Here is a 25,808-nt window from a genome sequence, read left to right on the forward strand (position 1 = left end):
GCCCCCTCCCCAGAATTTCTTATTCAGTACGTCTGGGGTAAGGTTAGAGAATCTGCCACTCTAAGAAGCTCCGGGTGATTCTGATACCCACGTTCAGGGACCACAAGCTGAGATCCACTGAGTTAACAGGAAGGCAACAAGTTGAAGTGTGGGGTTCTCCTTACCTGAAAAACTGTAGTCCAACTTCATACTTTACAGGGATAGAAATGTTCACTTCATTATCAAAAAGGGTTTCAGGCGGCTCTTCACTGTCACTGGAAAACACAGCAGTCAGACAAATCATTAAACCGTTGGCTATTTAGAGACTTTTCTAAGCATTCGAATGAAAAGTTTATTTTGGTAACTAAATAAAGACACACACACAAAATAGAATTATTGATTTAAAAAAAATTCAGTGTGGAGAGGGAGATCAGAGATGGATATTGTTAAAAGACCCTAAGGTGATTCTCAAGTGCAGCGAGAGTTGAAAATAACACTGATTTACTACAAGGTTTTGCAAACTTCTGTGTGAATAATAAGTATTCTTGGGTCAATGGTTAAATACACAGATTACTGGGCTTTTCTCCTAGAACAATATGGATTTAGTAGGCCCAAAGTAGGATTCATGAAATTGTGTTTTTTTATATAAATCACACAGGTGATTCTTATTCATCACAGATGAGGCCATTGTGAAAAGACGTGCTCAGGAGTACATAGCTGAGAATAAATCTAAAACCTTTGTCTTCTCACTTAATAGTCTTTCCATGCCTTGTACTTGGGCTTCCCTAGTGGCTCAGACAGTAAAGAATCCTCTTGCAATGAAGGAGACCTGGGTTCAATCCCTGGGTTGGGAAGATCCCCTGGAGAAGAGCATGGCAACCCACTCCAGTATTCTAGCCTGGAGAATCCCCTTGGACAGAGGAGCCTGGTGGGCTACAGTCCATGGGGTCACAGAGAGTCAGACATGACTGAGTGACTAAGCACAGCACAGCACATGCCTTGTACTTGGTGCTTATTTGTTGAGCACCTACTTTCCTCCCTGATTTTAGTTATCATTTCAATTATATATTATTTAAATGCATGCCTAGATATTTATACATTTATATGTACATACACATATCTCATACTCTCCTGTATTAAGTAAAAAAGCATGGACAAGTGCTATAACAGGTACCAACACTGGCTCTGGGGCCAGAGGGTCTGAGATTGTTCTTGGACATTGACCTACTTTGGGACAGTTGTTTAGTCTCTCTGTACCTCAGGCCTCAGTTTCTTCATCTATAAAATGGGAATTTTATGATTAAATTCTTAATAAATAATAAGTGAGCAACAAGTGTAAAATGCTTAACATTGTGCCAAGGACATAGGGAATACTCAGTAAGTATTAATTTTTATTATTATTATCACATATGCCCCTCTACCAAGTGACCAAGCACCTAGCATTTTGTCTCACAAAATGGGCAACGGGTACCCTTTAATGGCTCTGTTTATTCCCAAGTATATTAGCAGTATGATATGAGTGATGAGGCAGTGAAGGCAGCTCCCTGTCTTGGGTTATAGATATATGTGTGATTGGGCTTTTGCTGTAAATGGCCCCTGCCTCTAACCCATTCCACACTGCAGCCCAGTTAACCTTTGAAAGAAACAGCTCTGTACATATGACTTCACCCCTCAAAAACATTTCATGGCCTGTTCAACTAAGAAAAGATGCCTCATTTCGCAATTCAGTACTCACCATCCATGGTAAGATGTACATTATTCTTTTATGTATTCTCCTATATTTGCACTATCTTCCATTATTCTTTTATCTTTATCTTCCATTATTCTTTTATGTATTCTCCTATATTTGCACTAAAATTGATCACCCAACATTCCCAAATAGATCTAGTGGTCTCCCTTTGTGTTTTTGCTCAAGCTGTACATTTTTTACTTGAAACATTCTATCTAACTAACCCACCAACCTCTCTGAATTGCTACCCATTCTTTAAGGTCCTTCTTACTTATAACCTCCTTAATAAATCTTTCTTGGGTTTTCATTGCCAAGTAGATATAATTTCACCCTCCATTAAGTCTCCACACATGGCTTCTAGTTCTTTAATAAATTTTCCCTATTCTATCCTGTCTGATAATAATTTAAATACTAGTCTCAGTCCCCTACTGTAATATTCCCTTCATGAGGAGCTTCATCCCCTTATTTAAGGGACAAAGTCAGTATTTTGTCCATGTGCTGTGTGTGCTGTGCTTAGTCGTTCAGTCCTGTCCAACTCTTTCCCGTCTGACTTTTTGTGACCCCATGGATAGCCCACCAGGCTCCTCTGTCCATGGGACTCTCTCCAGGCAAGAATACTGGAGTGGGTTGTCATGCCCTCCTCCAGGGAATTTTTCCCAACCAAGGGATCGAATCCAGGTCTCCAACATCGCAGGCAGATTCTTCACCATCTGAGCCACCAGGGAAGCCCAAGAATACTGGAATAAATAGTCTCTCCCTCTTGCAGGGGATCTCCCTGACCCAGGAATTGAACCAGGGTCTGCTGCATTTCAGGTGAATTCTTTACCAGCTGAACTACCAGGGAAGGCCTATTTTGTCCATAGTAGAGTTCAAATAAGTATTTGCTAAATTGAACTGAATTGAGTATACAGAATTAACTCATCCATTTAATTCATTTTCTCACTCACTCACTTTACATTTATTTGTAATTATTCAATTATTAGATTTTTTTTTTAAACTGGGAATAAAACAACAAATGATAAAAGTTTACCTCAAGTTGCTTATGGTCTAGCGTACAGTTACTCTTAGAAAAAAGGTAAGTACTATTTCAATTTCCTTATTAGACTTTTGCTATTTTTCGTTTGTGTATTGTCTATACCATCTTTCAGAAGCTTTGACTGATTTGAATAAAATTTATTAAACTACAAAAGGGTATCATAAAATTTTAAGTCTCTTTAATGATTCAGTTGATTTTGATGGGCAGTCTGTAAAAGTTTTTAAATTAGCAAAGCCTATAAAATTTTTAATGGATTTAAATGCAATTTGCCAGATATAAGTGATGTGTGATTACAACATGTTTTATGGCTCATAGAACCAGTGGTTTAACCCAATTAGGTTTATTATTTCTATTAAATGAAAATTTCTCTATTTTGCTAATTATTCATAAGGATGATTTTGTGAAGCAAAGGGGTTCACTGCCTTCTACTTCTACTGATCACATAAAAGCTGTAAGAAGTTCCAGTCAGTCTATAGAACATTTTAAATATATGAAAGAAATTATTTGCAGGCATCTACATACACTCATGTACACACAGGAACCAACCTTGTTGCACTTAAATGAAGGATCACATTTTCCATGAGATAAGATGTGTTAAACTGAAATAATATTTTGAATGTTACCTATAAAATAAAAATATCTTTAGTAACAGATAAGAAACTAAAGTAGAATTTTTGCATTAAAGTGTTAAATAATATAAATATTTTTCTTTTTAAAATAAAATTGCTCATTTATTAATTAATAATGCAAATTTCATGAGTAAAGGAGAAGATATATGTGAAAACATCTTAACACACCAGAGATGTTACATACAGATCCAACACTATCACATTATTATATCCCACCCATTGTTATTTTTTCGTATTACCACTGTCTACCAGATCACAATCATAAACATTGTAATTATGAAATGGTCATTACTAAAGTCTCTTTAAAACAGAAACTTCAAGTACCAGCAACCATCTAAACACATCCATTAGAAACATTTATATTTTTGGCTTTGAGCATATTATTTTTTGTATCCAATTGCCACATGTATTTTCTATAATCTGCTTACCATCTCTCCTTTTCTTAGGAAAGGATAGCCAACTTTACATGTGATATTATGATTGGATTCACAACTGTCTTTTTGGATAGCCTAGGAAGAGAAAGTAAACAGAATTAGATCAGATATGCAGGTGAAATACTTGAACTTGACTGAAATACTTGAATATATTGAAATACTTGAGCTCAGATTTCCCCAGCTGTGCCTTAGAAGCTGCCTTGCTTAGATTTCACAGTATAGTTTTTGGGAAAGTCTCAGAGATCAAATTGCCAACATCTGCTGGATCATCGAAAAAGCAAGAGTTCCAGAAAAACATCTATTTCTGCTTTATTGACTATGCCAAAGCCTTTGACTGTGTGGATCACAATAAACTGTGGGAAATTCTTCAAGAGATGGGAATACCAGACCACCTGACCTGCCTCTTGACAAACCTATATGCAGGTCAGGAAGCAACAGTTAAAACTGGACATGGAACAACAGACTGGTTCCAAATAGGAAAAGGAGTACATCAAGGCTGTATATTGTCACCCTGCTTATTTAACTTCTATGTGGAGTACATCATGAGAAACGCTGGGCTGGAAGAAGCACAAGCTGGAATCAGGATTGCCGGGAGAAATATCAATAACCTCAGATATGCAGATGATACCACCCTTATGGCAGAAAGTGAAGAGGAACTAAAAAGCCTCTTGATGAAAGTGAAAGAGGAGAGTGAAAAAGTTGGCTTAAAGCTCAACATTCAGAAAACGAAGATCATGGCATCTGGTCCCATCACTTCATGGGAAATAGATGGGGAAACAGTGGAAACAGTGTCAGACTTTATTTTTTTGGGCTCCAAAATCACTGTAGATGGTGACTGCAGCCATGAAATTAAAAGACACTTACTCCTTGGAAGGAAAGTTATGACCAACCTAGATAGCATATTAAAAAGCAAAGACATTGCTTTGCCAACAAGTCTGCCTAGTCAAGGCTACGGTTTTTCTAGTAGTCATGTATGGATGTGAGAGTTGGACTGTGAAGAAAGCTGAGTGCCGAAGAATTGATGCTTTTGAACTGTGGTGTTGGAGAAGACTCTTGAGAGTCCCTTGGACTGCAAGGAGATCCAACCAGTCCATCCTAAAGGAGATGGGTCCTGGGTGTTCATTGGAAGGACTGATGCTGAAGCTGAAACTCCAATACTTTGGCCACCTCATGTGAAGAGTTGACTCATTGGAAAAGACCCTGATCCTCAGAGGGATTGGGGGCAGTAGGAGAAGGGGACGACAGAGGATGAGATGGCTGGATGGCATCACTGACTCAATGGACGTGTTTGAGTAAACTCCGGGAGTTGGTGATGGACAGGGAGGCCTGGCGTGCTGCAATTCATGGGGTCGCAAAGAGTCAGACATGACTGAGTGACTGAACTGAACTGAACTGAACAGCATTCTAAGATCACTTGTCCCACAGCTCAAGAAAATGTGAGGTGCTTACAGCACCTCAGTAAGGACGGGGGTAGGAACGAAGCATGTCACACCAGCCTGTTTGGATCTTCTACTGAAAACCGGGAGGACTAACACCATCTGCCTCAGGGTCAGCAGGTGTTTGTAGGAAATCATCCATACCGGCAGGATGACCATGTGGAAGTCCACAGTGAATGGTCGTCACTGGAGAAGTGGGTAAGAGCTTGAGCTTGGACCTGGGACCACCAGGATTTAAACTCTGAGCCCTGCACTGTTAGCTTTATTCTCATCAGGACTCCTCTCTTCTCTGGGTCTGATTTTCCATCTACTGGGGGTTAGTCAAACTCTATCTCATCAAATTGAAACTACCTTTGAATGTGAGACTCACCAGTATTTTATATACAACAAAAAGGAAACAATAATGCCACCCATAAAATAAGCATATCAATTGTAAAATGCAGTTACAGAAGCATTAAAGTGTAAAAAGAGGGTTTATCTTAGAATCTCTGCAGTACTGTAACACCTTACTTGCAAAGGAATTAATGAGAATTAAATAAAGCTTATAGAACAGTATCTGACACATAATACGACTCAAGAAAAAACTATTATTATTAGGATTGTTATGGTAAATAGAAGTATTTAGAGAGAGGCCTCGTTGATTTCTCTGTCTCTCTGCCAACACCATGAAGTCAGCTGAAGAAGACACAGAGAGTGACTTTCAATACAGGTCTCTTTTCTCAGAAAAATTCAGGGGTACTATTTTCCTGGCATTGCTTTGCTCTTTGAGATTTTTACTTAACATTCTTCACTGAATCTAAACTATGTGGCAGTAATATAGGACATTTTTTAAGCCGATCTTAGTATCATGTTCCTGAGTGATGTCCTAATAAATTGGAGAAGGAAATGGCAACCTACTCCAGTACTCGGCTGGAGAATCCCTTGGACAGAGGAGCCTGGTGGGCTACAGTCCATGGGGGTCGCAGAGTCGGACATGACTGAGTGACTAACACACACACACACACACACACACACATATCAGTGAAAATCTGAATTTACAGAACTTGGACAATTAAAGTTTTAATATTCTATATATTAAGCATACTTGGTTTTAATATCAATCATATATAGTACTAATTCATATAAATATATACAGAATTTTAATTCAGGGGAGTTAATTCAGAGATCATAATTAAATGCAAAGTTCAAATTTGGAAGTATTAATTAATCCTGATAGAGCATCTTTGCAGCTATATGTTACTGCCAAAATAATAATAAAAAAAACCCTTATGTCATGACAATGAGACAAAGTCATTTAATACAACTCCCTTGCCAATGTAAGGATCATGCATAGAAAGTGGGGAATGGTATCTTGATTTTTATGCACATAAATGTTTTATTATTGTTCAGCAAATGTACTGCTCCTTCTCTGCCCTTCTGTTAAACTCTTTTGATTTTATTTTTTCTTGACTTAGTCTCAATTTCAGTGATGGAAGTCTTCTGTGAAGCCTACAGTTTTGGTACATCAGCGATCCTTTCTGGATACTGAATCCAAGAAAAGTCATACACCTCTAAAGAAATACATCAAAACAAAAACTTAAAAAAAATTTGGTCCTTTCATCATTAGTAAGTGCTAGTTCTGTACAAAATGCTTTCTAGTCTTCTAAAATCAATGTAATAAAAGTTACCCCAGTGGTATGAAAAGTACATTAAATGAATGATTATTACAAGAATAAACAAATATAAAACTGAAGGTTTACCTCAATTCCTGAAAAAATTAGATTTGGAGAATAATTCACTATGGTTCTGGTGTTATAGGCACTGTCCTTTTTATTTTTGACCGTGAGGCTAACATTGAACTTATCATTGTGGGACTTGACAATAAGCAGGCCCTTTTCTGTGGTGGATACATCCAAGGCAAGGTCTGAGACACATTTTTCCTTGTTTCCACAATCTTTGGCAAAGGGAATCTGAAATGGTCACAGAAAAGCATTTTTTCAAAATTTAGCTAGGCATTATTGAAAATTACCTATGAACTTGCATAAAAGAAATGACATATTTCCAAAATAAGCAGATCATAAAGAGAACAGCTTTAACTGCAGAAATCATAAGGAATTTTTATAGTTGTTCCTATAATTTATAGGGGAAAATCGTAATTTTTACTTTTGGCTATAAATTTTTCCAGTCTTTTAAGGAATGCACAGTTTTCACAGATGTTTTTCACTGGCTTTCATCTGCCAGAACTGAACAGTTTCAAAGAAATAAGTCAAGTACTCCATGATCCAGAGTTATGAGAGAACACTGTAACACTCAACTCTGATCATGAGATTTTCTGTTTAAAAGAATCAAGTACTCAAGATCATAATAGCTTCGGTCAAGCGGGTAGAAAAAGATCAAACCACCTAACTGGGCACTTTCCTTGACTCCTCTTCTTCATTCAGCCCCTCCCCCTTATCCAACCCATCACCAAGAACCATCCACTCTACCTCTGTTCTAAATATCTTCCACACCTCCTTGCCTCTGCATTTCCACCTCTATCTCTAGCCAGCTCTTCTTACTTGCTCCCTGAACTAAAGCAACAACTCCCTGACTGGTCTTCCATACCCACTCTTGATTCCCTCCAAACATTTTCCACCTTGCAGCTGAAGTAATTCTTAAAAGAACCCCCCAAAATCCAGTGCTATCACCAAACCAACTAAAGCCATCAAGAGCATTCCTCGGCTCTTCAGGAACAATTAAAGTCTGTGCAGTGGCACAAAGTCCTGGTGATCTGGCTCCTGCCTGTGCCTCCTGTCTCATCTCACATCACCTTCTGCCCTTGCTCTTCAGCTTCAGCAGGACTGGTGAGCTAATTGAGTTTCTTTTATGTCTCTGAACCTTGGCATGGAACCTCTTCCTGGAACACTGCCCTCTCCACTCCTCTAATAGGATGGAAAAACCTTCCTGTGCTTCAGGTCTCAACTGCAGTGGCCTAAGTTCCAGGGAGGCTTGGGAAGATCCCCTGGAGAAGGGAACGGCTACCCACTCCAGTATTCTGACCTGGAGAATTCCATGGACTATATAGTCCATGGGGTCACAAAGAGTTGGACACGACTAACTTTCACTTTTCACTTTCTAATCCTTGATACCTCAGTGTAGCAGAAGTTCCCTTTGAGCTCTGAAGTTCTCCTCCAGGGCATGTCCTGTAATGACTACCTAATACTTGTTTCCTAGGTTAGAACTGCAAGTTCTGATGCCTGGAACATGAAAGACACACAGTAAATATGCTTGTAAGGAAGGAAGGGAAAGCAGAAGATATGTGCAGGGGAAAATGAATTTCCCTTCCCAACTCCATTAGTTGGAGAAGGGAATGGCAACCCAGCCCAGTATTCTTGTCTGGAAAACCCCATGGGCAGAGTAGCCTGGTGGGCTACAGTCCATGTGGTCACAAAGAATCAGACACGACTGAATGAGTAACAAATTCCATCAGTGCCACACTCACAATCTCACTCTTCCGCAGCGATCAGACAGTAGACTGAACTTGGAAGCATAAATGAGGTGAGCACAGTTTAGTGCCTTCCTGTGTCTTCTGCTGTTGGGGCAGTGGTGAGCCCACGGGGAAGCATACATCACATTTCCATTCTGCAAGTTTTACAAAGTGGGTCCCCCAGAAGGCCAGAGGTTAGTGAGCACTGCTAATGACCTATTTAGTTACCTGTGGCCTAAGCCTGGCTCTGTAGGAGGACCCCCATTATACTCAAACCATGCCCTGGAACCCAGTGTTCATTAGTAATAAAGGGGAGTTCCAATTGGCCAACTCATGTCTTTCTTTCAAGTGCTCCTAAATTCAGAAAAGATAAAAATAGGTGTCATTTGTAAGTTCCCTTAAACTCCAGCAAAAGGAAGTTAGTAGAATTGAGAAAAGTCTAGAAAAATCTAATTCCTTTTTTAAAAAAATTAAAATAATTGCTTTAGGCTTGTGTGTGTGCATCTGTTTATATGTTTCAGGTTTTTCCCCCAATATATTCACAAATAGGCATTCTAAATTTTAAAAATCTGACTTACATATTCATGTACTGAATTTGGTAGAGAATCATCAAGAACAGGCCCATTTTCTGGATCGGTAAGATTAAAATCCAAAGTTATTCTCACAGAGTCCCGAAAGTCATGCTTGTCCTAGAGGTCAAAACACAGAACATGTCATTGGCATCATATTTCTTGGGCCCTGTGATGGCTTTCTTCTCCTGCCCCATGGATCAGGCTTATTGTCAGACTTATTGTGCTCCTGATCTGACATATGACCTGATCAGGCTTTTGCTTCACTAGAGAGAGACTGCCCTTCTGCCTTGACAAGAGACACTTCCGGAACACAGAGGCTTCCAACTGTAACCATATGACTCACGTCCAGCTTCTCAGATGGGCCTGTTGGAATGATGGATAGGTTGTACTTGGCCATGTCAGGATGTACAGCTCCAAGCTACTTGCATAACAATATTGTTTCTCTTGAGACTTTGAGCTAAAAAACACTATGTAATACTTCTAGGAACATCTCTCAACTTCAAGAGAGAAACCCTTCTTTAAACTGAATTGCATTTCTTTAATGTGATATATACCTTGAGTTGTAAGAATTTTATAATGTGAAAGGATATGAAAATAATATGGATGTGATCAATATTGTTTTTATTACCATCAGTGACAGCCATCATTTATGGCATGGCCAGAATTATAAGCTTTATACACATTGAGAACTATTTCAACAATCTTCCAAGACACATAATAATTACAATCTTTATTTTACAGATAAATAAATAAATAGATAAATAAAATAAAACTTTATTTTACAGATAAATAAAACTAAGCAACTAAACCACTTTGTCAAAATTACTCAGAATGTAGGTAAGCTGGGCTACAAATTCTCTCCTGGCTGACTCCATAACAAACGTTAAAGTATCCATCAAAATCCAGAAGTATTTTGGAAATTTGGAAACTAGTTCATTCCTTTCAATACCAGTGCTTAGATATAGCTAGATGCTAAATTTTTGGAGAAATATATACAACAGTGAGTAGGTTGGAGGCACTGCCAAATCTGGTTTCACACCTTTTCAAATTTTATCTAAGTCCTAACTCCCAAAGTTTCAATTCTGATGAAGCAAAGAGAAAATTAACTCCATTTTTATTTTTCTCACCATAGACTGAATTCAATGTTGACCAAAAAAGCTTATCTTGATATATGTCGTGAGGAATATTGACTTGAAAATCACTGAGAAAGAATAAACGTGGCACACCAGCTTGCATATCTTCTGTCACTTTCCTGCCCCTGGCCACAATATTTTTAAAATATGAAATATTCAACAGGAATAATGAAATAAGTCAGAAGTGGGGGCAAATAGGCTTATTTCATGTAAAATTCCAAGATCATGTTCAAGTCTCTAAGTTTCAATCTCCATTACTAAAATCAGTGTTTTCTCAGTACATCTGTTCTGCTTTTCTTTTTCGTTAGTGTCATATACATTTTAAGAGACTCTTGCTCCACGTGCACAGTGATCCAATAAAATGCATTTCAAATGGTTCAAACTGGCTTAGCAGCCATCTCTAGACGTTAATAATTTGCTTTCCAAGGCTCCCTCATCCACTAAAATAGAAACAGGTAGCATAAAGCTTACAGATGATGGAAAATGACAGATATTCTCCCTTCAGCCTAAAGTCAAAGAGTGAAACACGTAGTTCCATGGACAAAAACAGACCCCAGAAAGCATAAGGCCCAACAGTTCCCCCTCAGGGCAGGTAACCACTGAGCCGCAATTGACAGACAAGGCCTGCAAAAGTTCAGTGATGCTTTCAAGTTGAAAGACTGAATGAATGAAATGAATAAATGAATGAAATACAAGATCTCTATCAGCTGGTGCACCGTGCCTTTTACTGTTCCATAATATATGAATGTCTGACAACATACAGAAGGAATATGAAAGATAGCTTTATGATATACATTTGGAAATTAGAAAATCAGATCTGTGATTTTCTAAGAAAAGTGAACAAAGTTTAACTCATGATTTGTACTTTGACATAAACGTTAAGATTGACTGACTTGAAATAAGGCATCTCTATTTTATTTTGAGCTGGAATAAGTCAGCTATTATATATGATTTACTTGCCAACATGTAGAAGGAATGCTTAGTGCATTCTGACTCTCGAACTGTGATGTTTCTTTGAATCTTCCTCTCTTGAGTTCCAGAGAAAAAACTCCGTGATATCTGTCTTAGAGAATCTAATGTGACACGGTACTGCATATCTATAAAAATAAAAAAAGAATAATTGGCAGACATGTTTATTTGGGGTTATTATCATATGATCCAGCTCATTAATATTATAGGAAAATCTCTAGAGCAACCACTCAAGTTATTCAGCATATTCACACTACTGTAGTTCAATGGTATTTGCAGTCATGAAGATAATCTTGAGGAACTCTAAAGAACTCTCCAAGTCTGCAAGGCTTTTAATGTTTAATTATACTTATTTAAAAATGTATATGTATGTTTACACACACCTACCTACATACCACGTAATTTCTTGATCATGTGGGTATGTTTACTGGGTTTTCACTTAGTTTTTTTTTTTTTTTTTAATTTAGAAATGTTAGACCCTGTTTAGAATATTGACTATGTTTGTATTTCAACAGAGGCAAAAATATACATTAATGATATTTTTAACTTATAAAAGATGTCATTTTCAACTATTCAAAGGATATAATCAGATCAGATCAGATCAGATCAGTCGCTCAGTTGTGTCCGACTCTTTGCGACCCCATGAATCGCAGTTTGCCTTTTCATACTGTTCATGGGGTTCTCAGGGCAAGAATACTGAAGAGGTTTGCCATTCCCTTCTCCAGTGGACCACATTATAAGCTAAATAAATAAAAGTTAAAAAAAAATAAGCATACCATGATAAGGAAAACAAGTTAGGCCTTATACCTTACATGAAGGCAGCAATCTTATTTCCTTGCTTAATTACTACATAAAAATAAGACAAATAATGTTGTATATGATAACGTAAGTCATTATTTTACATTCCTATAGCTCATTTATCTTCCAGTCAGAGGTCTATTGCAGATCATAAATAGGCACATGTAGTACAAGCTAAGGAAAATAGATTTTAAAGATTAATCATTTTTCTCATTCTACTTATATTTGGTTTGCAGTCTAAACTACTATTGGGCAGCCAATGCTTCACAGTTTTGGCTCCAACTTGTTTCAGTATCATTAAAAACTGCTTTAGGAATTGTGGAATATAGGCAAAAAGGGGATACCCAGGCTGATGTAATGGCCTGAGAACACACATGGGATCTGTGTGACCCCAAAAAACAAGGGTCACCTTCTGACTGGGGCAGAGATCTCAGGAAGGTGGGGGCATTCAGGTCCTTTGTAATACCAGTCTTACTGGAGAGAGCCCAGTCTTCAACTCTGCCTTAGGATTGGTGTCTCTTTCTCTCTCTTTCTCTGGCACTTGATTGTTCAAGGTAAATAGGAGAGCCAGAGGAGAAATACGGAATCCAACTACGGAAGGCAACCAAATATAACTATGTAGTTTCTGCTCCAGAATTTACAGGTTCCATAACCCATTCCTTCTATGTTAGAATTTTTTTCAAGGTTCAGTATGTTCACAGAGGCAATGTGATGTAAGATTCCTATCATCGAGGGAAATACACCATCTTACGGGATTCATCCTGTGGGAGCAAATAGAATACACTGTCCTCCTGCTCCAAAGTACTTCTGTATGTATGACACTTACCAGCTTCATAAACCATGTTTTCTTTGGACTTCAATTTCACATTGAAACACACCGTGGCATTTATACACACCGTTTCCTTTCCCTCCACACGGCAGTTTTTCTTTTGAATATTCACTTTATTGGGTTCAAAATTCATGGTCACTTTAACGACAGCCACATCTCGAGACCTGCAAATGCATAAGCCACGGGGGATCACTATTTTTACTTTTAATGCATGCCATCCTTTCGGGAGTGCCAAGTGAGTGATCCGAGATGATTCTTCTTTGTGCGCAGTGTGGATTCTCAGGATGCCTTTCACTCGTGAAGCTTTGATACAGAAGAGATTGTACCTGACGTTCTGAAGACACCTGGTTATTCTGGAGCCATGTTAGGCTTTGGGTTCTGAAGGGTGGCAGAATATGTCACCCTAAAATACGACTATAGGAGTTCAGGACACGCCTCCGCAAAGCATGCCACTTTGGTATACTGATCATTTGAACTGCGGGCACTTAAAATACAACAAATGCTGAAAAGCTTTCTCAGAACTCCAATTAACTGCCTAAAGATGCATCCTCTAAAGAGAACTCAGTTGTCATAAATCCTTCCACAGGAGTGTCATCAACCAGAGAAGATCGACTTGTCACAGGAGAGGAGGCTGCAGTGGACACCACACCCGGAAAAACTTTGTTACAAACTGTTTTACCTCCCATCTGTTCTTTTAAGGGCCTCTTCATCTTTCCTAAAAATCATCCATTTTCCCTAGGAGGCCTACATCTCCCTTTCCTTTCCCTATTAAGATAATTTTTAAGTGTGAATTCTAAGCTACCTCAGAGAGTTATTCATTATCTCCCATGTATACATGAGGTATATATGTTCTAATAAACTTCTGGGTATTTTCTGGGTTTTGTTTGTTTTAGTTTGTTCTGCTAATCGTCTTTTATTACAGAAGTCTCAGCTAGGAAATCCAAAAGTTACAAGGCAAATTAATCTTCATTCCCTACAATTGATAGGCCAAGGAACTGTAATTGCCTATGATAGAAAAGAGATGAAATCAAGTAGCCAGGTGCAACCTCAGAACCAAAACCATATTTTCAGCACCTTCAAGTTTGTTCCCAACCTGGGAAGAGTCCAGAGGACCCCTGGACAACTTTGGTGCACTCTAATACTTGTCTGTTCTTCTTGTAGGGTCAGCCCTGCTCCTGTTTCCAGGAAAGAGAAGCAGAATAGCACGAGAAGCACTGTGCTATTTATTCTTATACACATTCTATTTATTATTCACTTACATTTTAAATTAACTTTCATGACAAGACATATTATTTTCTCTGTTTTACATATAACCAAGACTTTGAGAGATTATTTTGTCAGAAGCTGTCCAGGGATTTAAACTAGGATTTAAACCCAGTCTTTCTAATTCCAATGTCTGGTGATTTCCACTAATCCAAAGTGAGAGCACAGTAATCCAAAATTAGGCAAGAGAGTATATGGAGCCTGAGGTCAATGCCTTAGAATGAAGCCAGTATAATTGTTAAATACCTTTATCTGGCTTTTGCTTTGCAATCAGACTGGCTGTTAGAATCCGCCTGCCAATGCAGGAGATGTGGGTTCAGTCCCTGGTCGGTAAGATGCCCTGGAGAAGGGAATGGCAACCCACTCCAGTATTCTTGGCAGGTGAATCCCCTTGGACAGAACAACCTGGTGAGCTACAGTCCATGGGTTGCAAAAAAGTCAGACATGACTTAGCGACTGAACAGCAACAACGATCTTGTGAATACATAAGACTCTGTTTATGTTTTTGCATTTAAAAAATTATATATTTTTTATCTTAAAACAATTTACCCATAGAAAATATGAAAATATAATAAAAGAAACAAAAAACTACAAAACAGTTGTAATTCTATCACCCAGCACTAATCACTATTCATATAAATACATATATATATAGAGAGAGAGAGATAGAGAGAGAAGAGAGAGAGACACACACACACACACACATACACACACATATGCATATATAAACACTGGCCCAAATACATATATAAGCATACCTACTTAAAAAAATTACAAGCAACTTTCCAATATTTTTGTTTTTATTAGAACATTATGACAGTCCCAGGGACAGAGGAGCCTGGTGGGCTGCTGTCCATGGGGTCACACACAGTCAGATATGACTGATGTGACTTAGCAGCAGCAGCATACTGTTCCAACAAATACATGAACATCTATTTATTACATCTATTTATTCAAACTTCTCTTATTGGATATGTATCTTAACTCCTTAAAAAAAATCTAAAACCTACAGCATTATGATTATTCTAAAGATCATACATCTCAAATCATAGATTTTATCTTTAAAAAAATTTCAATTCAGCTCAGTTGCTCAGCCATGTCTGATTCTCTGCAACCCCATGGACTGCAGCATGCTAGGCCTCCCTATACATCACCAACTCCTGGAGCTTGCTCAAACTCATGTCCTTCGAGTCGGTGATGCCATCCAACCACCTACCTCATCCTCTGTCGTCCCCTTCTCCTCCCACCTTCAATCTTTCTCAGCATCAGGGTCTTTTCCAATGAGTCACTTCTTCCCATCAGGTGGCCAAAGTATCGGAGTTTCAGCTTTGGCATCAGTCCTTCCAATGAATATTCAGGACTGATTTCCTTTAGGATAGACTGCTTTGATCTCCTTGCAATCTAAGGGACTCTCAAGAGTCTTCTCCAACACCACAGTACAAAAGCATCAATTCTTCGGCGCTCAGCTTTCTTTATAGTCCAACTCTCACATCCATACATGACTGTTGGAAAAACCATAGCTTTGACTAGATGGACCTTTGTTGGCAAAGTAATGTCTCTGCTTTTTTAATATGCTGTCTAGGTTAGTCATAGATTTTCTTCCAAGGAGCAAGCGTCTTTTAATTTCATGGTTGCAGTCACCATCTGCAGTGATTTTGGAACCCCCCAAAATAAAGTCTCTCACTGTTTTCATTGTTTCCCCGTCTATTTTGCCATGAAGTGATGGGACCAGATGCCATGATCTTAGTTTTCTGAATGTTGAGTTTTAAGCCAACTTTTTACTCTCTTCTTTCACCTTCATCAAGAGGCTCTTTAGTTCTTCTTCACTTTCTGCCGTAAGGGTGGTGTCATCTGCATATCTGAGGTTATTGATATTTCTCCCTGCAATCTTGATTCCAGCTTGTGCTTCTTCCAGCCCAGTGTTTCTCATACATATATGTAGAGGTACTCTACATATAAGTTAAATAAGCAGGGTGACAATATACAGCCTTGACGTACTCCTTTTCCTGCTTGGAACGAGTCTGTTTTTCCACGTCCAGTTCTAACTGTTGCTTCTTGACCTGTATACAGATATCTCAGGAGGCAGGTCAGGTGGTCTCGTATTCCCATCTCTTTCAGAATTTTCCACACAGTTGTGGAAACACAACTGTTTGTTGTGATCCACACAGTCAAAGGCTTTGGCGAAGTCAATAAAGCAGTAGATGTTTTTCTGGAACTCTCTTGCTTTTTCATGATCCAACGGATGTTGGTAATTTGATCTCTGGTTCCTCCGCCTTTTCTAAATCCAGCTTGAACATCTGGAAGTTCATGGTTCACATACTTTTTGAAGCCTGGCTTAGAGAATTTTGAGCATTACTTTGCTAGCCTGTGAGATGAGTGCAATTGTGCGGTAGTTTGAATATTCTTTGGCATTGCCTTTCTTTGGGATTGGAATGAAAACTGACCTTTTCCAGTCCTGTGGCTACTGCTGAGTGTTCCAAATTTGCTGGCATATTGAGTGCAGCACTTTCAGAGCATCATCTTTTAGGATTTTAAATGGCTCAGCTGGAATTTCATCACCTCCACTCGCTTTGTTCATAGTGATGCTTCCTAAGGCCCACTTGGCTTCGCATTCCAGGATGTCTGACTCTAGGTGAGCGATCACACCATCGTGGTTATCTGGGTCATGAAGATCATTTTTGTACGGTTCTTCTGTGTATTCTTGCCACCTCTTCTTAATATCTTCTGCTTCTGTTAGGTCCATAGCATTTCTATCTTTTATAGTGCCCATCTTTGCATGAAATGTTCCCTTGGTATCTCTAATTTTCTTGAAGAGATCTCTAGTCTTTCCCATTCTATTATTGTCTTCTATATCTTTGCACTGATCACTGAAGAAGGCTTTCTTATCTCTCCTTGCTATTCTTTGGAACTCTGCATTCAAATGGGTATATCTTTTTTCTCCTTTACCTTTAGCTTCTCTTCTTTTACTCAGCTACTTATAAGGCCTCCTCAGACAACCATTTTGCCTTTTTGCATTTCTTTTTCTTGGGGATGGTCTTGATCACTGCCTCCTGTACAATGTCAGGAACCTCTGTCCATAGTTCTTTAGGCACTCTGCCTATCAGATCTAATCCCTGTCACTTCCACTCTATAATTGTAAGGGATTTGATTTAGGTCATACCTGAATGGTCTCGTGGTTTTCCCTACTTTCTTCAATTTAAGTCTGAATTTTGCAATAATGGGGTAAAATTTTTAAAAAAGAACATTTTAAGGCTTTTTAACACTTTAATGACAAAGGCCTGCTAATGGGTTTTAACTAGTTTACCCTTTCACCAGCAATGAATGAGTGAATGAGAGTGTATAGTTTGGATTCTTCAGGCATAAGTTTGCCTTGACCTTTCCCTACCCCACACCTCCTCTCTGCTCCACACAGATCTTTATAGAATCTACAGCTCAGTCTAGCCCACAGGATTGGACTCTCCTGGACATCCCTGACTGCTGAGTGGGCCTCTGTTTTTCGCCTGCCAGCTGTATCCACTCTGAGTTCCCTCTTCAGCACTGCCAGTCTTGGTCTTCGTGTTTTATTGTGCTGGTTTGGTCCATTTTGCTATGCGATGTCAGGAACCTAACTCTGTTATTCTGGCTCATCAATGATAAAGCCTTGACTGGGGGCAGGAGAGGCCAGAAACAAGTTTTCAGGGCTTTGAAAGTAGCCCTTGACACAAATTGGAGAATAAAAGTTGCCCTTAAAACATGTGTATATTTTTTAATACAAGGAGGAGGATACAATAAATATTTGTGGGTAAAGATTATCCTAATGAATTAACCCAGAATTAGCAGTTCAAACAAAAACTAAATGTATTTGTTGTTCCCGAAACTGGTGACTTCTGGTTTGGAGCCTTGGTTTTCAGTGGTCTTCCCCAAAAGTCACAGATCATGCTGCCTAGCATTCTCCTTTTCTAGGCATTCTCCTTTCCTTCTGCTGCATGGTTAAAAGTTTTAAAAAAGCATAATAGTTCCTCTCTGTGTAGTTTAGTGTACAACTTTTATTTGACCTTTAGTTCTTAAGGATTATCTTAAATTATGACAAAGTCATATTTTTCAAGTCTCTATCTTCACCTCTTTCATAATTTTCTTTACTATCTTTCTATATAAAGTTTGAAAAAAGACCATCTGAATTGCACTAAACTAATGATTAATTTGAAAGAATCAACATATGGACTTTCCATCAAGGCATAGGTGAAAATATTTTTTAATTTATTAAATCCTTTTATATGTTTTAACAAAGTTTGTGACATTTTTCAAAATTGTCACACAAATTTCTCATGAGGTTATTGATATTTTATTGATTTTATTTACATTTTTATTTGAAATAATCACATTAAAAAAATAGAACACTTTTGAAATTGTCTTTTAACTAGTTAAAGCTAGTTATTAATGCCATTAATTAATAACTTATTATTTTATTAATAAGCTAATTAATTGATTAATTGGCATTAGTGAACATATCTGACTATTGATGAGGATGTTACAATTAACTGAAATTAATTTGGGGATGCAGGCATTTTAAAGACTGAGAGAAGTCACTATTGTAGATGCTTGACCAACAATATAATCAGTCAGTGATGCACAAACGTCTAGTTCTATGCACTGTGTAAATGAATGAAGAGTCAGTTATCCCTAAAAGCTTGTAAGTAACTTAAATTTAGGGAAAGTTTCTTGTTTATATACAACCTGTATGAGGCCCTCTTTTCCCCTATCCCCTCCTCTAAGCAGAATGACAATCACATAATAGATAACCCACATTAAGAGTTGATTCTACTTGTTCTTTTAATACAGGTGCTTTATTTTTAAGATTTATCAGTTTCTCAGATTCCCAAACTGCATAATTTTTTTCTGAATATGGGAGCAAAAAAAAGAAATGGGCATTTTGTATACAAACTCTGATCATACTCTGAGCTCTGGTTATTTAGTCACTAAGTCATGTCCCACTCTTGTGACTCTATGGACTGTAGGCTGCCAGGCTCCTCTGTCCATGGGATTTTCCAGGCAAGATTACTGGAGTTGCTATTTCCTTCTCCAGGGCATCTTCCTGACCTATCTGTAAAATATTATCAGATTAACTGGATGTTATTAAAATACATGCCTGCCAATGTAAGAGACATAAGAGACTGGGGTTCAATCCCTGGGTTAGGAATATCCCTTGGAAGAGGGCATGGCAATCCTCTCCAGTATTCTTGCCTGGGGAATCCCATGGACAGAGGAGCCTGGCGGGTTACAGTCCATAGTGTCGCAGAGTCTGAAGTTGCAAAGACACGACTGGAGCGACTTAGCACACAGGCACTCAGGCAAGGACTCAGTAATGTGTCATGTTAATTTGCAGATGTTGTGGATCAGATTAATTGGATGTTATTAAAATACATACCAGAAGAGGGCAGCACCACCAAGGCCCCCAATAGTGACATCAGTCAGACCATCACCATTTAAATCCATTTCTCCGTGAATAGACTGGCCAAAAAATTTCAGTGTCTCGCCATCTCCCCCTGACGGAATACGCTGTGAAAATACCAACAGAGAGTTTTTAATGTCAGAAGAGTCTCTTGAAAAACCGTTTCAAATAAATCTGAGAACTTGGATTGGTTGACAAAAAATTAAAATGAGAGATCTTTTGGAAACCTGCCCAAGAGGCCCCTCATGTGGGGACAAGAAGAATTACTCAGATGTTCCCAAAGGATATTCTTTTTATAGTGCAGACAAAGTCATTCCAGGGTTATTGACACCAGAGAGAGGGAAAAACATTATATAACGTCATCTTGTCTAATCCTCAAGGAAAACATTATGAGTAATTGGCTCTGCTTTCTAGTTTCTGTTCAATTCCATTACACAGAGATATATAAAGGTACTGGAAACACATCATACAAGCAAGAGGGGGAGTGGAAAATTATCCTAGAGTCAATTTGGGGTTCACTGAACTTTGAGGCTGGGTATAAATAATACATTCCATCAAATACATTTTTCAATATGTCATCTTTACTGTCTGTCAAAAATGGGACTAAAAGTCAAGAGCATAATAGATTCTATTTCATTCACATGTATCCACAGTGTTGGGAAGCACAAATGAATAGGGAGTTCTCATGCACATTACCATACATAATATGTTTGGCATCTGTACTTCCTAACTTAGCTCAGGTTCAAGCTGATAGCATTTTAACAGAACCTAATGGCAGGGAGTCCTGACTGACAAACTCTCCCTAAACTTGGAGTCTCCTTATCCTATCTTCCACTTAAATGTCATAAAATTTAAGAAGCCAAATAAGGCAAAGCAAATGAAAACATCTTTCAAGCCTAAAGGTTTGTGGTTCACTGGAAATTGTTTCCTTATATTTTTCAGCAGAGAAATCAGGAGTTATTGACCCCACTGCTTCTGGAGGGCTTGATTCAGTTTGATTCTGGATCATTCCATACACAGGCAGCACCTCTAGTTACCATAGCAATGAATGAGCACATTTCTCACCTATTCTTGGGAAAGCATTCTGCCAATAATTAAACAAACTCAACTCTAACATTCTTTATTGTTTTTTTTGCTTAAAGCTTGCAAATGATGATAAATCTTGATTTATCATCATTTTACAAAACAATTGCTGAAGAGAATCTAGTCTACTTATTAATGATTTTAAAATCCTTATTTTTATATTGCAAATGCTACTCCATTAAGTTTGAGGTATTGAACCGGAATGAATAATGTGAAGAACACAAGAAAGAAACTCCTTCTTCCAGTACCTGATTCCATCACACTCCAATAGTTAATATTGCCTGTTTCCAGTTATGAAGTACCATGAAGATTTTTAAAAGAAGCAAATCACTTATTAAACAGATCGGAGTCTTGTTAGTGAAAATATATTACTGAAATATGCCCTTTATTTTGTTTTTCACTATTAACGTCATTATGACAATGAAAAATTAAGGACAACTTCACAAGACATGAATAGATTTTGAGAATTCTGTTGACTATGGAGCCAAAGAACATTTACAAAATAAATAGAAATAACTGTTGTTCTGTTTTTCTTTTCATAAGTTAGAAAAGTAGTGAATTCTATTTTATTCATAAGTAGTTGTTCAATGTCCAATTAACTATGGTTACTTAAAAACAGACAATTACATTAGAAGAATCCCTTTAAATTCTTTTACTTTTGTCAAACATAAAACACTTCTGTAAATGGACATTTTTCTCATGTAGGAAAAAGTTCTAATTTATATATTGGGCTCTAATTTATAGAGTCATTAGCTGACAATAAATTTAAATCAAGAACAATAGAAATCCCCTGCAGGTTAAACTTAATTATTCAGAGTTTTTTCCAAGAGGGATTACTTGGTAGAAAATTATAAACCTTCAGAAGTCCAAATTTATTTTTATGAAAATACACCAATTTAATTCATAAATATAAAATTAATGTGATTTTATTATAAAAACATGGGTACTGAATATAAAAACAATTTCTTCTCCTTTATTGGCTAAATCATATAATCACTATTCTCTTACTCAGAAAGCGGTACCCTCTGTTTAGGATCAGACACACTGTAGTTGGTAAACAGCATCGTTAAAAAGTGCTCTTTTGTTTTGTGTTTTTGCCATTTCAAAAGATCAAGTCAATTGTAAAGCAATTATCCTTCAATTAAAAAAAAAGATTAAGTCATGAAGACAAGGCATATGACAACAGAAAAGAAAAACTAGACAAAACAATAAAATATTCAAGACAAGTAATTCTACTATGAAGAAAACTTGGAAATCTAGTTTCCCAAGAGTCAGAAGAAAAAATTAAATAGTTTGTGAAGCAAGACAGGTGATGCCTGGTATTGAACCCACTTATCAATTAAGGGCAAGAATCACAGGATTAGAAATACACGAATAATATAATAAACTGATGCTTTCTCAATGACTGATAAAATTTTAAAAACCCCATACATTGCTACTGACTGTATGACTATATACCATTACTGTATTTTGGTAACATCCACACCTGTTACACTAAGATAATAAATAAATGAAGGAATCTGTAGGCTTCACTTCTTACTTGTGCATACTCCTCCCGTATAGTCTTGCCACTTCCGTGATAAATGTACACAGCTCCTCCGTGATCATCTTCCAGGGGCGCTCCAATCACGATGTCATTAAATCCATCAAGGTTGAGATCTTTCACAGCAGCAATAGCTGTTCCAAAACGAGCCCCACATGGCTCGTTTTTGTTTTCCTTTGCGCATGAGTTGTGCTTCAGAGATGAACAACAAGTCTGCTTAATGGGTTCCAGGCTCATTTGATATTCAAACCTTGTCTGGAAGAAAGATAAACAGAATCCTTATGGATTTCTGTCATAACTACAGCAGAGCAAAGTTTTAAAGTATGTACTAAATCAGTGCTATTAAAAACCATTTGTACCTGAAGGGTAAAGTTTGCAAAATTTCTTAAGACTTGTGTCTATCTGAGAGCAAAGTGAGAAATTTCCACAAACAGATTATAGGAGTGTAGGCAAGGATGTACTGAGGATTTTAATGGAGTCTCTTTTTAATGTGATTGAATGAGTATATAATTCAACAGCAACTTTTTAAAGCTGAAGAGCTGAATTTTTAAATTCTCATTTGGTGTCACTATCCTTTCTTTACCTATTATTGTGTTTTCGGAAAAGTCTCTCTATATGCTTCCCTATAAAGGACAGAAATGATGAACAGGAACACAGTTTCTTGGGAAAAAGGGAAAAACGGTACAGAACCAAAAAATGTTGACAGGAGGAATCAAAAAGATGATAGGGAGAAAGACACATAATTTATGATTTAAATAAGTAAATGGGAAAGACTAAAAATTTAACACGCTAAATAGATACATCCCAACTCTGCTGTAAACAGCAAAAATTCTTCTAATGAAGAAGTCAAGAATTATTTCACTTAGCAAATGATGTCTGAGGCTAGGATCAGAAAAACAAACATCTCACTGCAGCTGAGTGAAGTATTCCAAAGCCCATAGCAGTTTGCTCAGTGTTTGGTGTGCCTGCCATAACGTTCACTACTTCTCTGCAGTCTTTCCTCACTCCTCCCTTTACACACGTGTGTGCCCATACACACTCACACAGAGCTTGAACTGTTAATGTGACCCACTCCTAGACCAGAGCTCACAAATGGTTGCCCTGCGAATTTAACAATTTAGTGAAATGTATTTATCTTTATTCTATATACTCTTAATCAAGTTCACATTTATAAGCAGAAAATATCTAACTGTTTGAGTTATTTTGCTACAATTCTAAATGTTCATTTAGAGGCTGAGGGGTTAGTGAGGTAGATTGGCCCCGAAAGCTTCTTTGTTCCTTTTGCCAGAGTGAGTGAAAAATTAGAACATTATTAACTGAAATTTTAAGAAACAAAGAGATTTTCCTGAATTTCTACCAAAGTAACCATTACCTGATTCAGAGCGTAGACATACACTTTTCCTTGTTCCTCCTTCTCTCTTCCCATGAACATGGGAGCCCCGACTAGAAGAATGTCAGTATTAGAATCTTTATCAATGTCAATTGTTGTTAAAACACTTCCAAAGTAGGAACCAATCTAGGACACAAGACAAAACAGAACAAAAGAGTCTGATAAACATCAGAACCTCTCAAGGAAACTAAAAACCTGCATTTCTCTTATACCAATCGAGAAGAGCATCTGGTATTCAGATGCCAAAGGAAATGAAATATAGAAATTGATGCTACCTGAGAGCATTTTATTGGTTCTGCATAAAGTTAATGAATATTAGTCAGTTCCATCCAGGAGGATGAGCAGCTGTCATATTAGAGTCTGTAGCTTGAGAATAAGAGTAAGGATTTTCTTTGGATTTTTACCCTAACTTCTCTTCTGAGTGAATTAGAAAAGACCAGTGAGAATACAACAATTTTTTAAATGAAATGAACAATACAGGGCATTTCCCAGTGGCTTCAGTATATGCTTGAATACAGTAAAATGAAAATATAAACTGAAATACACCACAAGGAATTGAATTGCCTTGGAACAGGGGGGCAGCATATTTTACCTAAGAATCTTAGAAGACTCTGCTTGACAGAATGACTAAGTCTTGTCCCAGCGGCCATGGGAGATAGAGGAATATAAAAGGATTGCTGGGAACCATGGTCTAGCAGGATTATATGTTCTCTTTAATAACAGGAATGAGTTTTAGGGAAATCCAGGGTACTTGTGCTTCACTAAGTGCAATAACTTTCCCAAATATTGACTTGTGTTTGAAATTTGATGCTCATAATTTTCTCTTTGAAACTTCCTGTCTTGGCCTCTATGATGTTACTTTTGCTCTCCTGGTTCTACCACTATATTATAGATGTAGATCAGCCTTTCATATTTACGACTCCTTTCTTTCCTTCCATCCCCTAGATTGTGACCTCCCCTAAGTTCAGACCTGCAACTATTCTATTCCCTTAGATAATTAATCCTTCCCTAACAATCCCCACTATCTTTTTTTCTTTTTTTTAATCCCCACTATCTTAACTGGCAAATTTCACTCCATCCTCTGCAAGACCCCCAGTTCTACATTTTTACACATTGCTAGACATTTAGACAGTTGCTAGACACTGGTTTTTTGGATGTCCTTTTCTCACAGGCTTATGAAGGGTTTAAAAAGTCTTTGCTTTTTAGATTGAATTAATTACAAATATAACTAAAATTTTTTTAAGATCTGACAATATTGGCCCTTCATTCTTACATGGCAATAGCCATCCAGAGTTGAGCCGGGGCTAAGCCACAAGCTGCCCAGGCCTTGGCTCCCACTTCCTGTTGTCTTCTGCCCAGCAGCTTTTTAATTGGCTCTACCTCCCTGCCACTTGCAACCATTTGAATTTGCGCTCACTGTTATAGAAAACATGTCTAAAACTAAATACCACTAAAAAAAAATTTTTTTAAATGGCTTGAGTTGCTGACGTTTTAATCATGGTGCCTTCTTTCTCCCAGACTTGCAACTCAAATTTTTCATGATTTATATCATTTGTGATACTCTCCTCAAATGCTCATAAGTTTTTTTTTTTTTTTTTTTTTTTTTTTACAAATTTTACATTTCCTGGTTTTTAGACAACTAATACAGTGATAACAGATCTAAGGGGCTTCCCTGGCGGCTTAGTGGTAAAGAATCTGCCTGCAATGCAAGAGATGCAGGAGATGTGGGTTTGATCACTGGGTCAGGAATATTCCCTGGAGAAGGAAATAATGCACTCCAGTATTTTTGCCTGGGAAATCCCATGGACAGAGGAGAGTGACTGCCTATAGTCCACGGGATCACAAAGAGTTGCACACGACTGAGCAACTGAGCATGCAAGTATACAACAGACCTAAGATGTCATCCAAATGATTTATTTTACCATCTTGTCAATTCTTCCTTATTTATGTCTGCCACATCCCTTCCTTTTCCACTTTTATTGTCGATCTATCATTTCAGGTTCTTTTCACCTCATCCTTGACCTCCAACAAGAGCCTTGTTTTTATTGTTGATGCATTTTCTGATTATGAGCAAAGGGCTAACAACACCCTCTCACCTGCTAAATGAGAATC

General features: G+C 37.7%; 1 protein-coding gene across 1 annotated transcript in view; it reads right to left on the minus strand.

The window, feature by feature from the left end:
* The window catches only part of ITGA1 (integrin subunit alpha 1), a 167,258-nt gene that overhangs the window by 17,363 nt on the left and 124,087 nt on the right, over positions 1-25,808 (minus strand). The window contains exons 13-22 of the mRNA XM_025270534.2: positions 23,679-23,822; positions 22,304-22,561; positions 19,657-19,787; positions 12,987-13,153; positions 11,354-11,490; positions 9,267-9,377; positions 6,983-7,192; positions 3,802-3,882; positions 3,291-3,367; positions 165-254 (exon numbers count right to left, since the gene is read on the minus strand). Coding sequence (XP_025126319.2) covers positions 165-254; positions 3,291-3,367; positions 3,802-3,882; positions 6,983-7,192; positions 9,267-9,377; positions 11,354-11,490; positions 12,987-13,153; positions 19,657-19,787; positions 22,304-22,561; positions 23,679-23,822 — 1,406 coding nt within the window. The remainder of the gene's footprint in view (positions 1-164; positions 255-3,290; positions 3,368-3,801; positions 3,883-6,982; positions 7,193-9,266; positions 9,378-11,353; positions 11,491-12,986; positions 13,154-19,656; positions 19,788-22,303; positions 22,562-23,678; positions 23,823-25,808) is intronic.

This window comes from Bubalus bubalis, chromosome 19 (genome assembly GCF_019923935.1).
Source record: "Bubalus bubalis isolate 160015118507 breed Murrah chromosome 19, NDDB_SH_1, whole genome shotgun sequence".
NCBI lineage: Eukaryota > Metazoa > Chordata > Mammalia > Artiodactyla > Bovidae > Bubalus > Bubalus bubalis.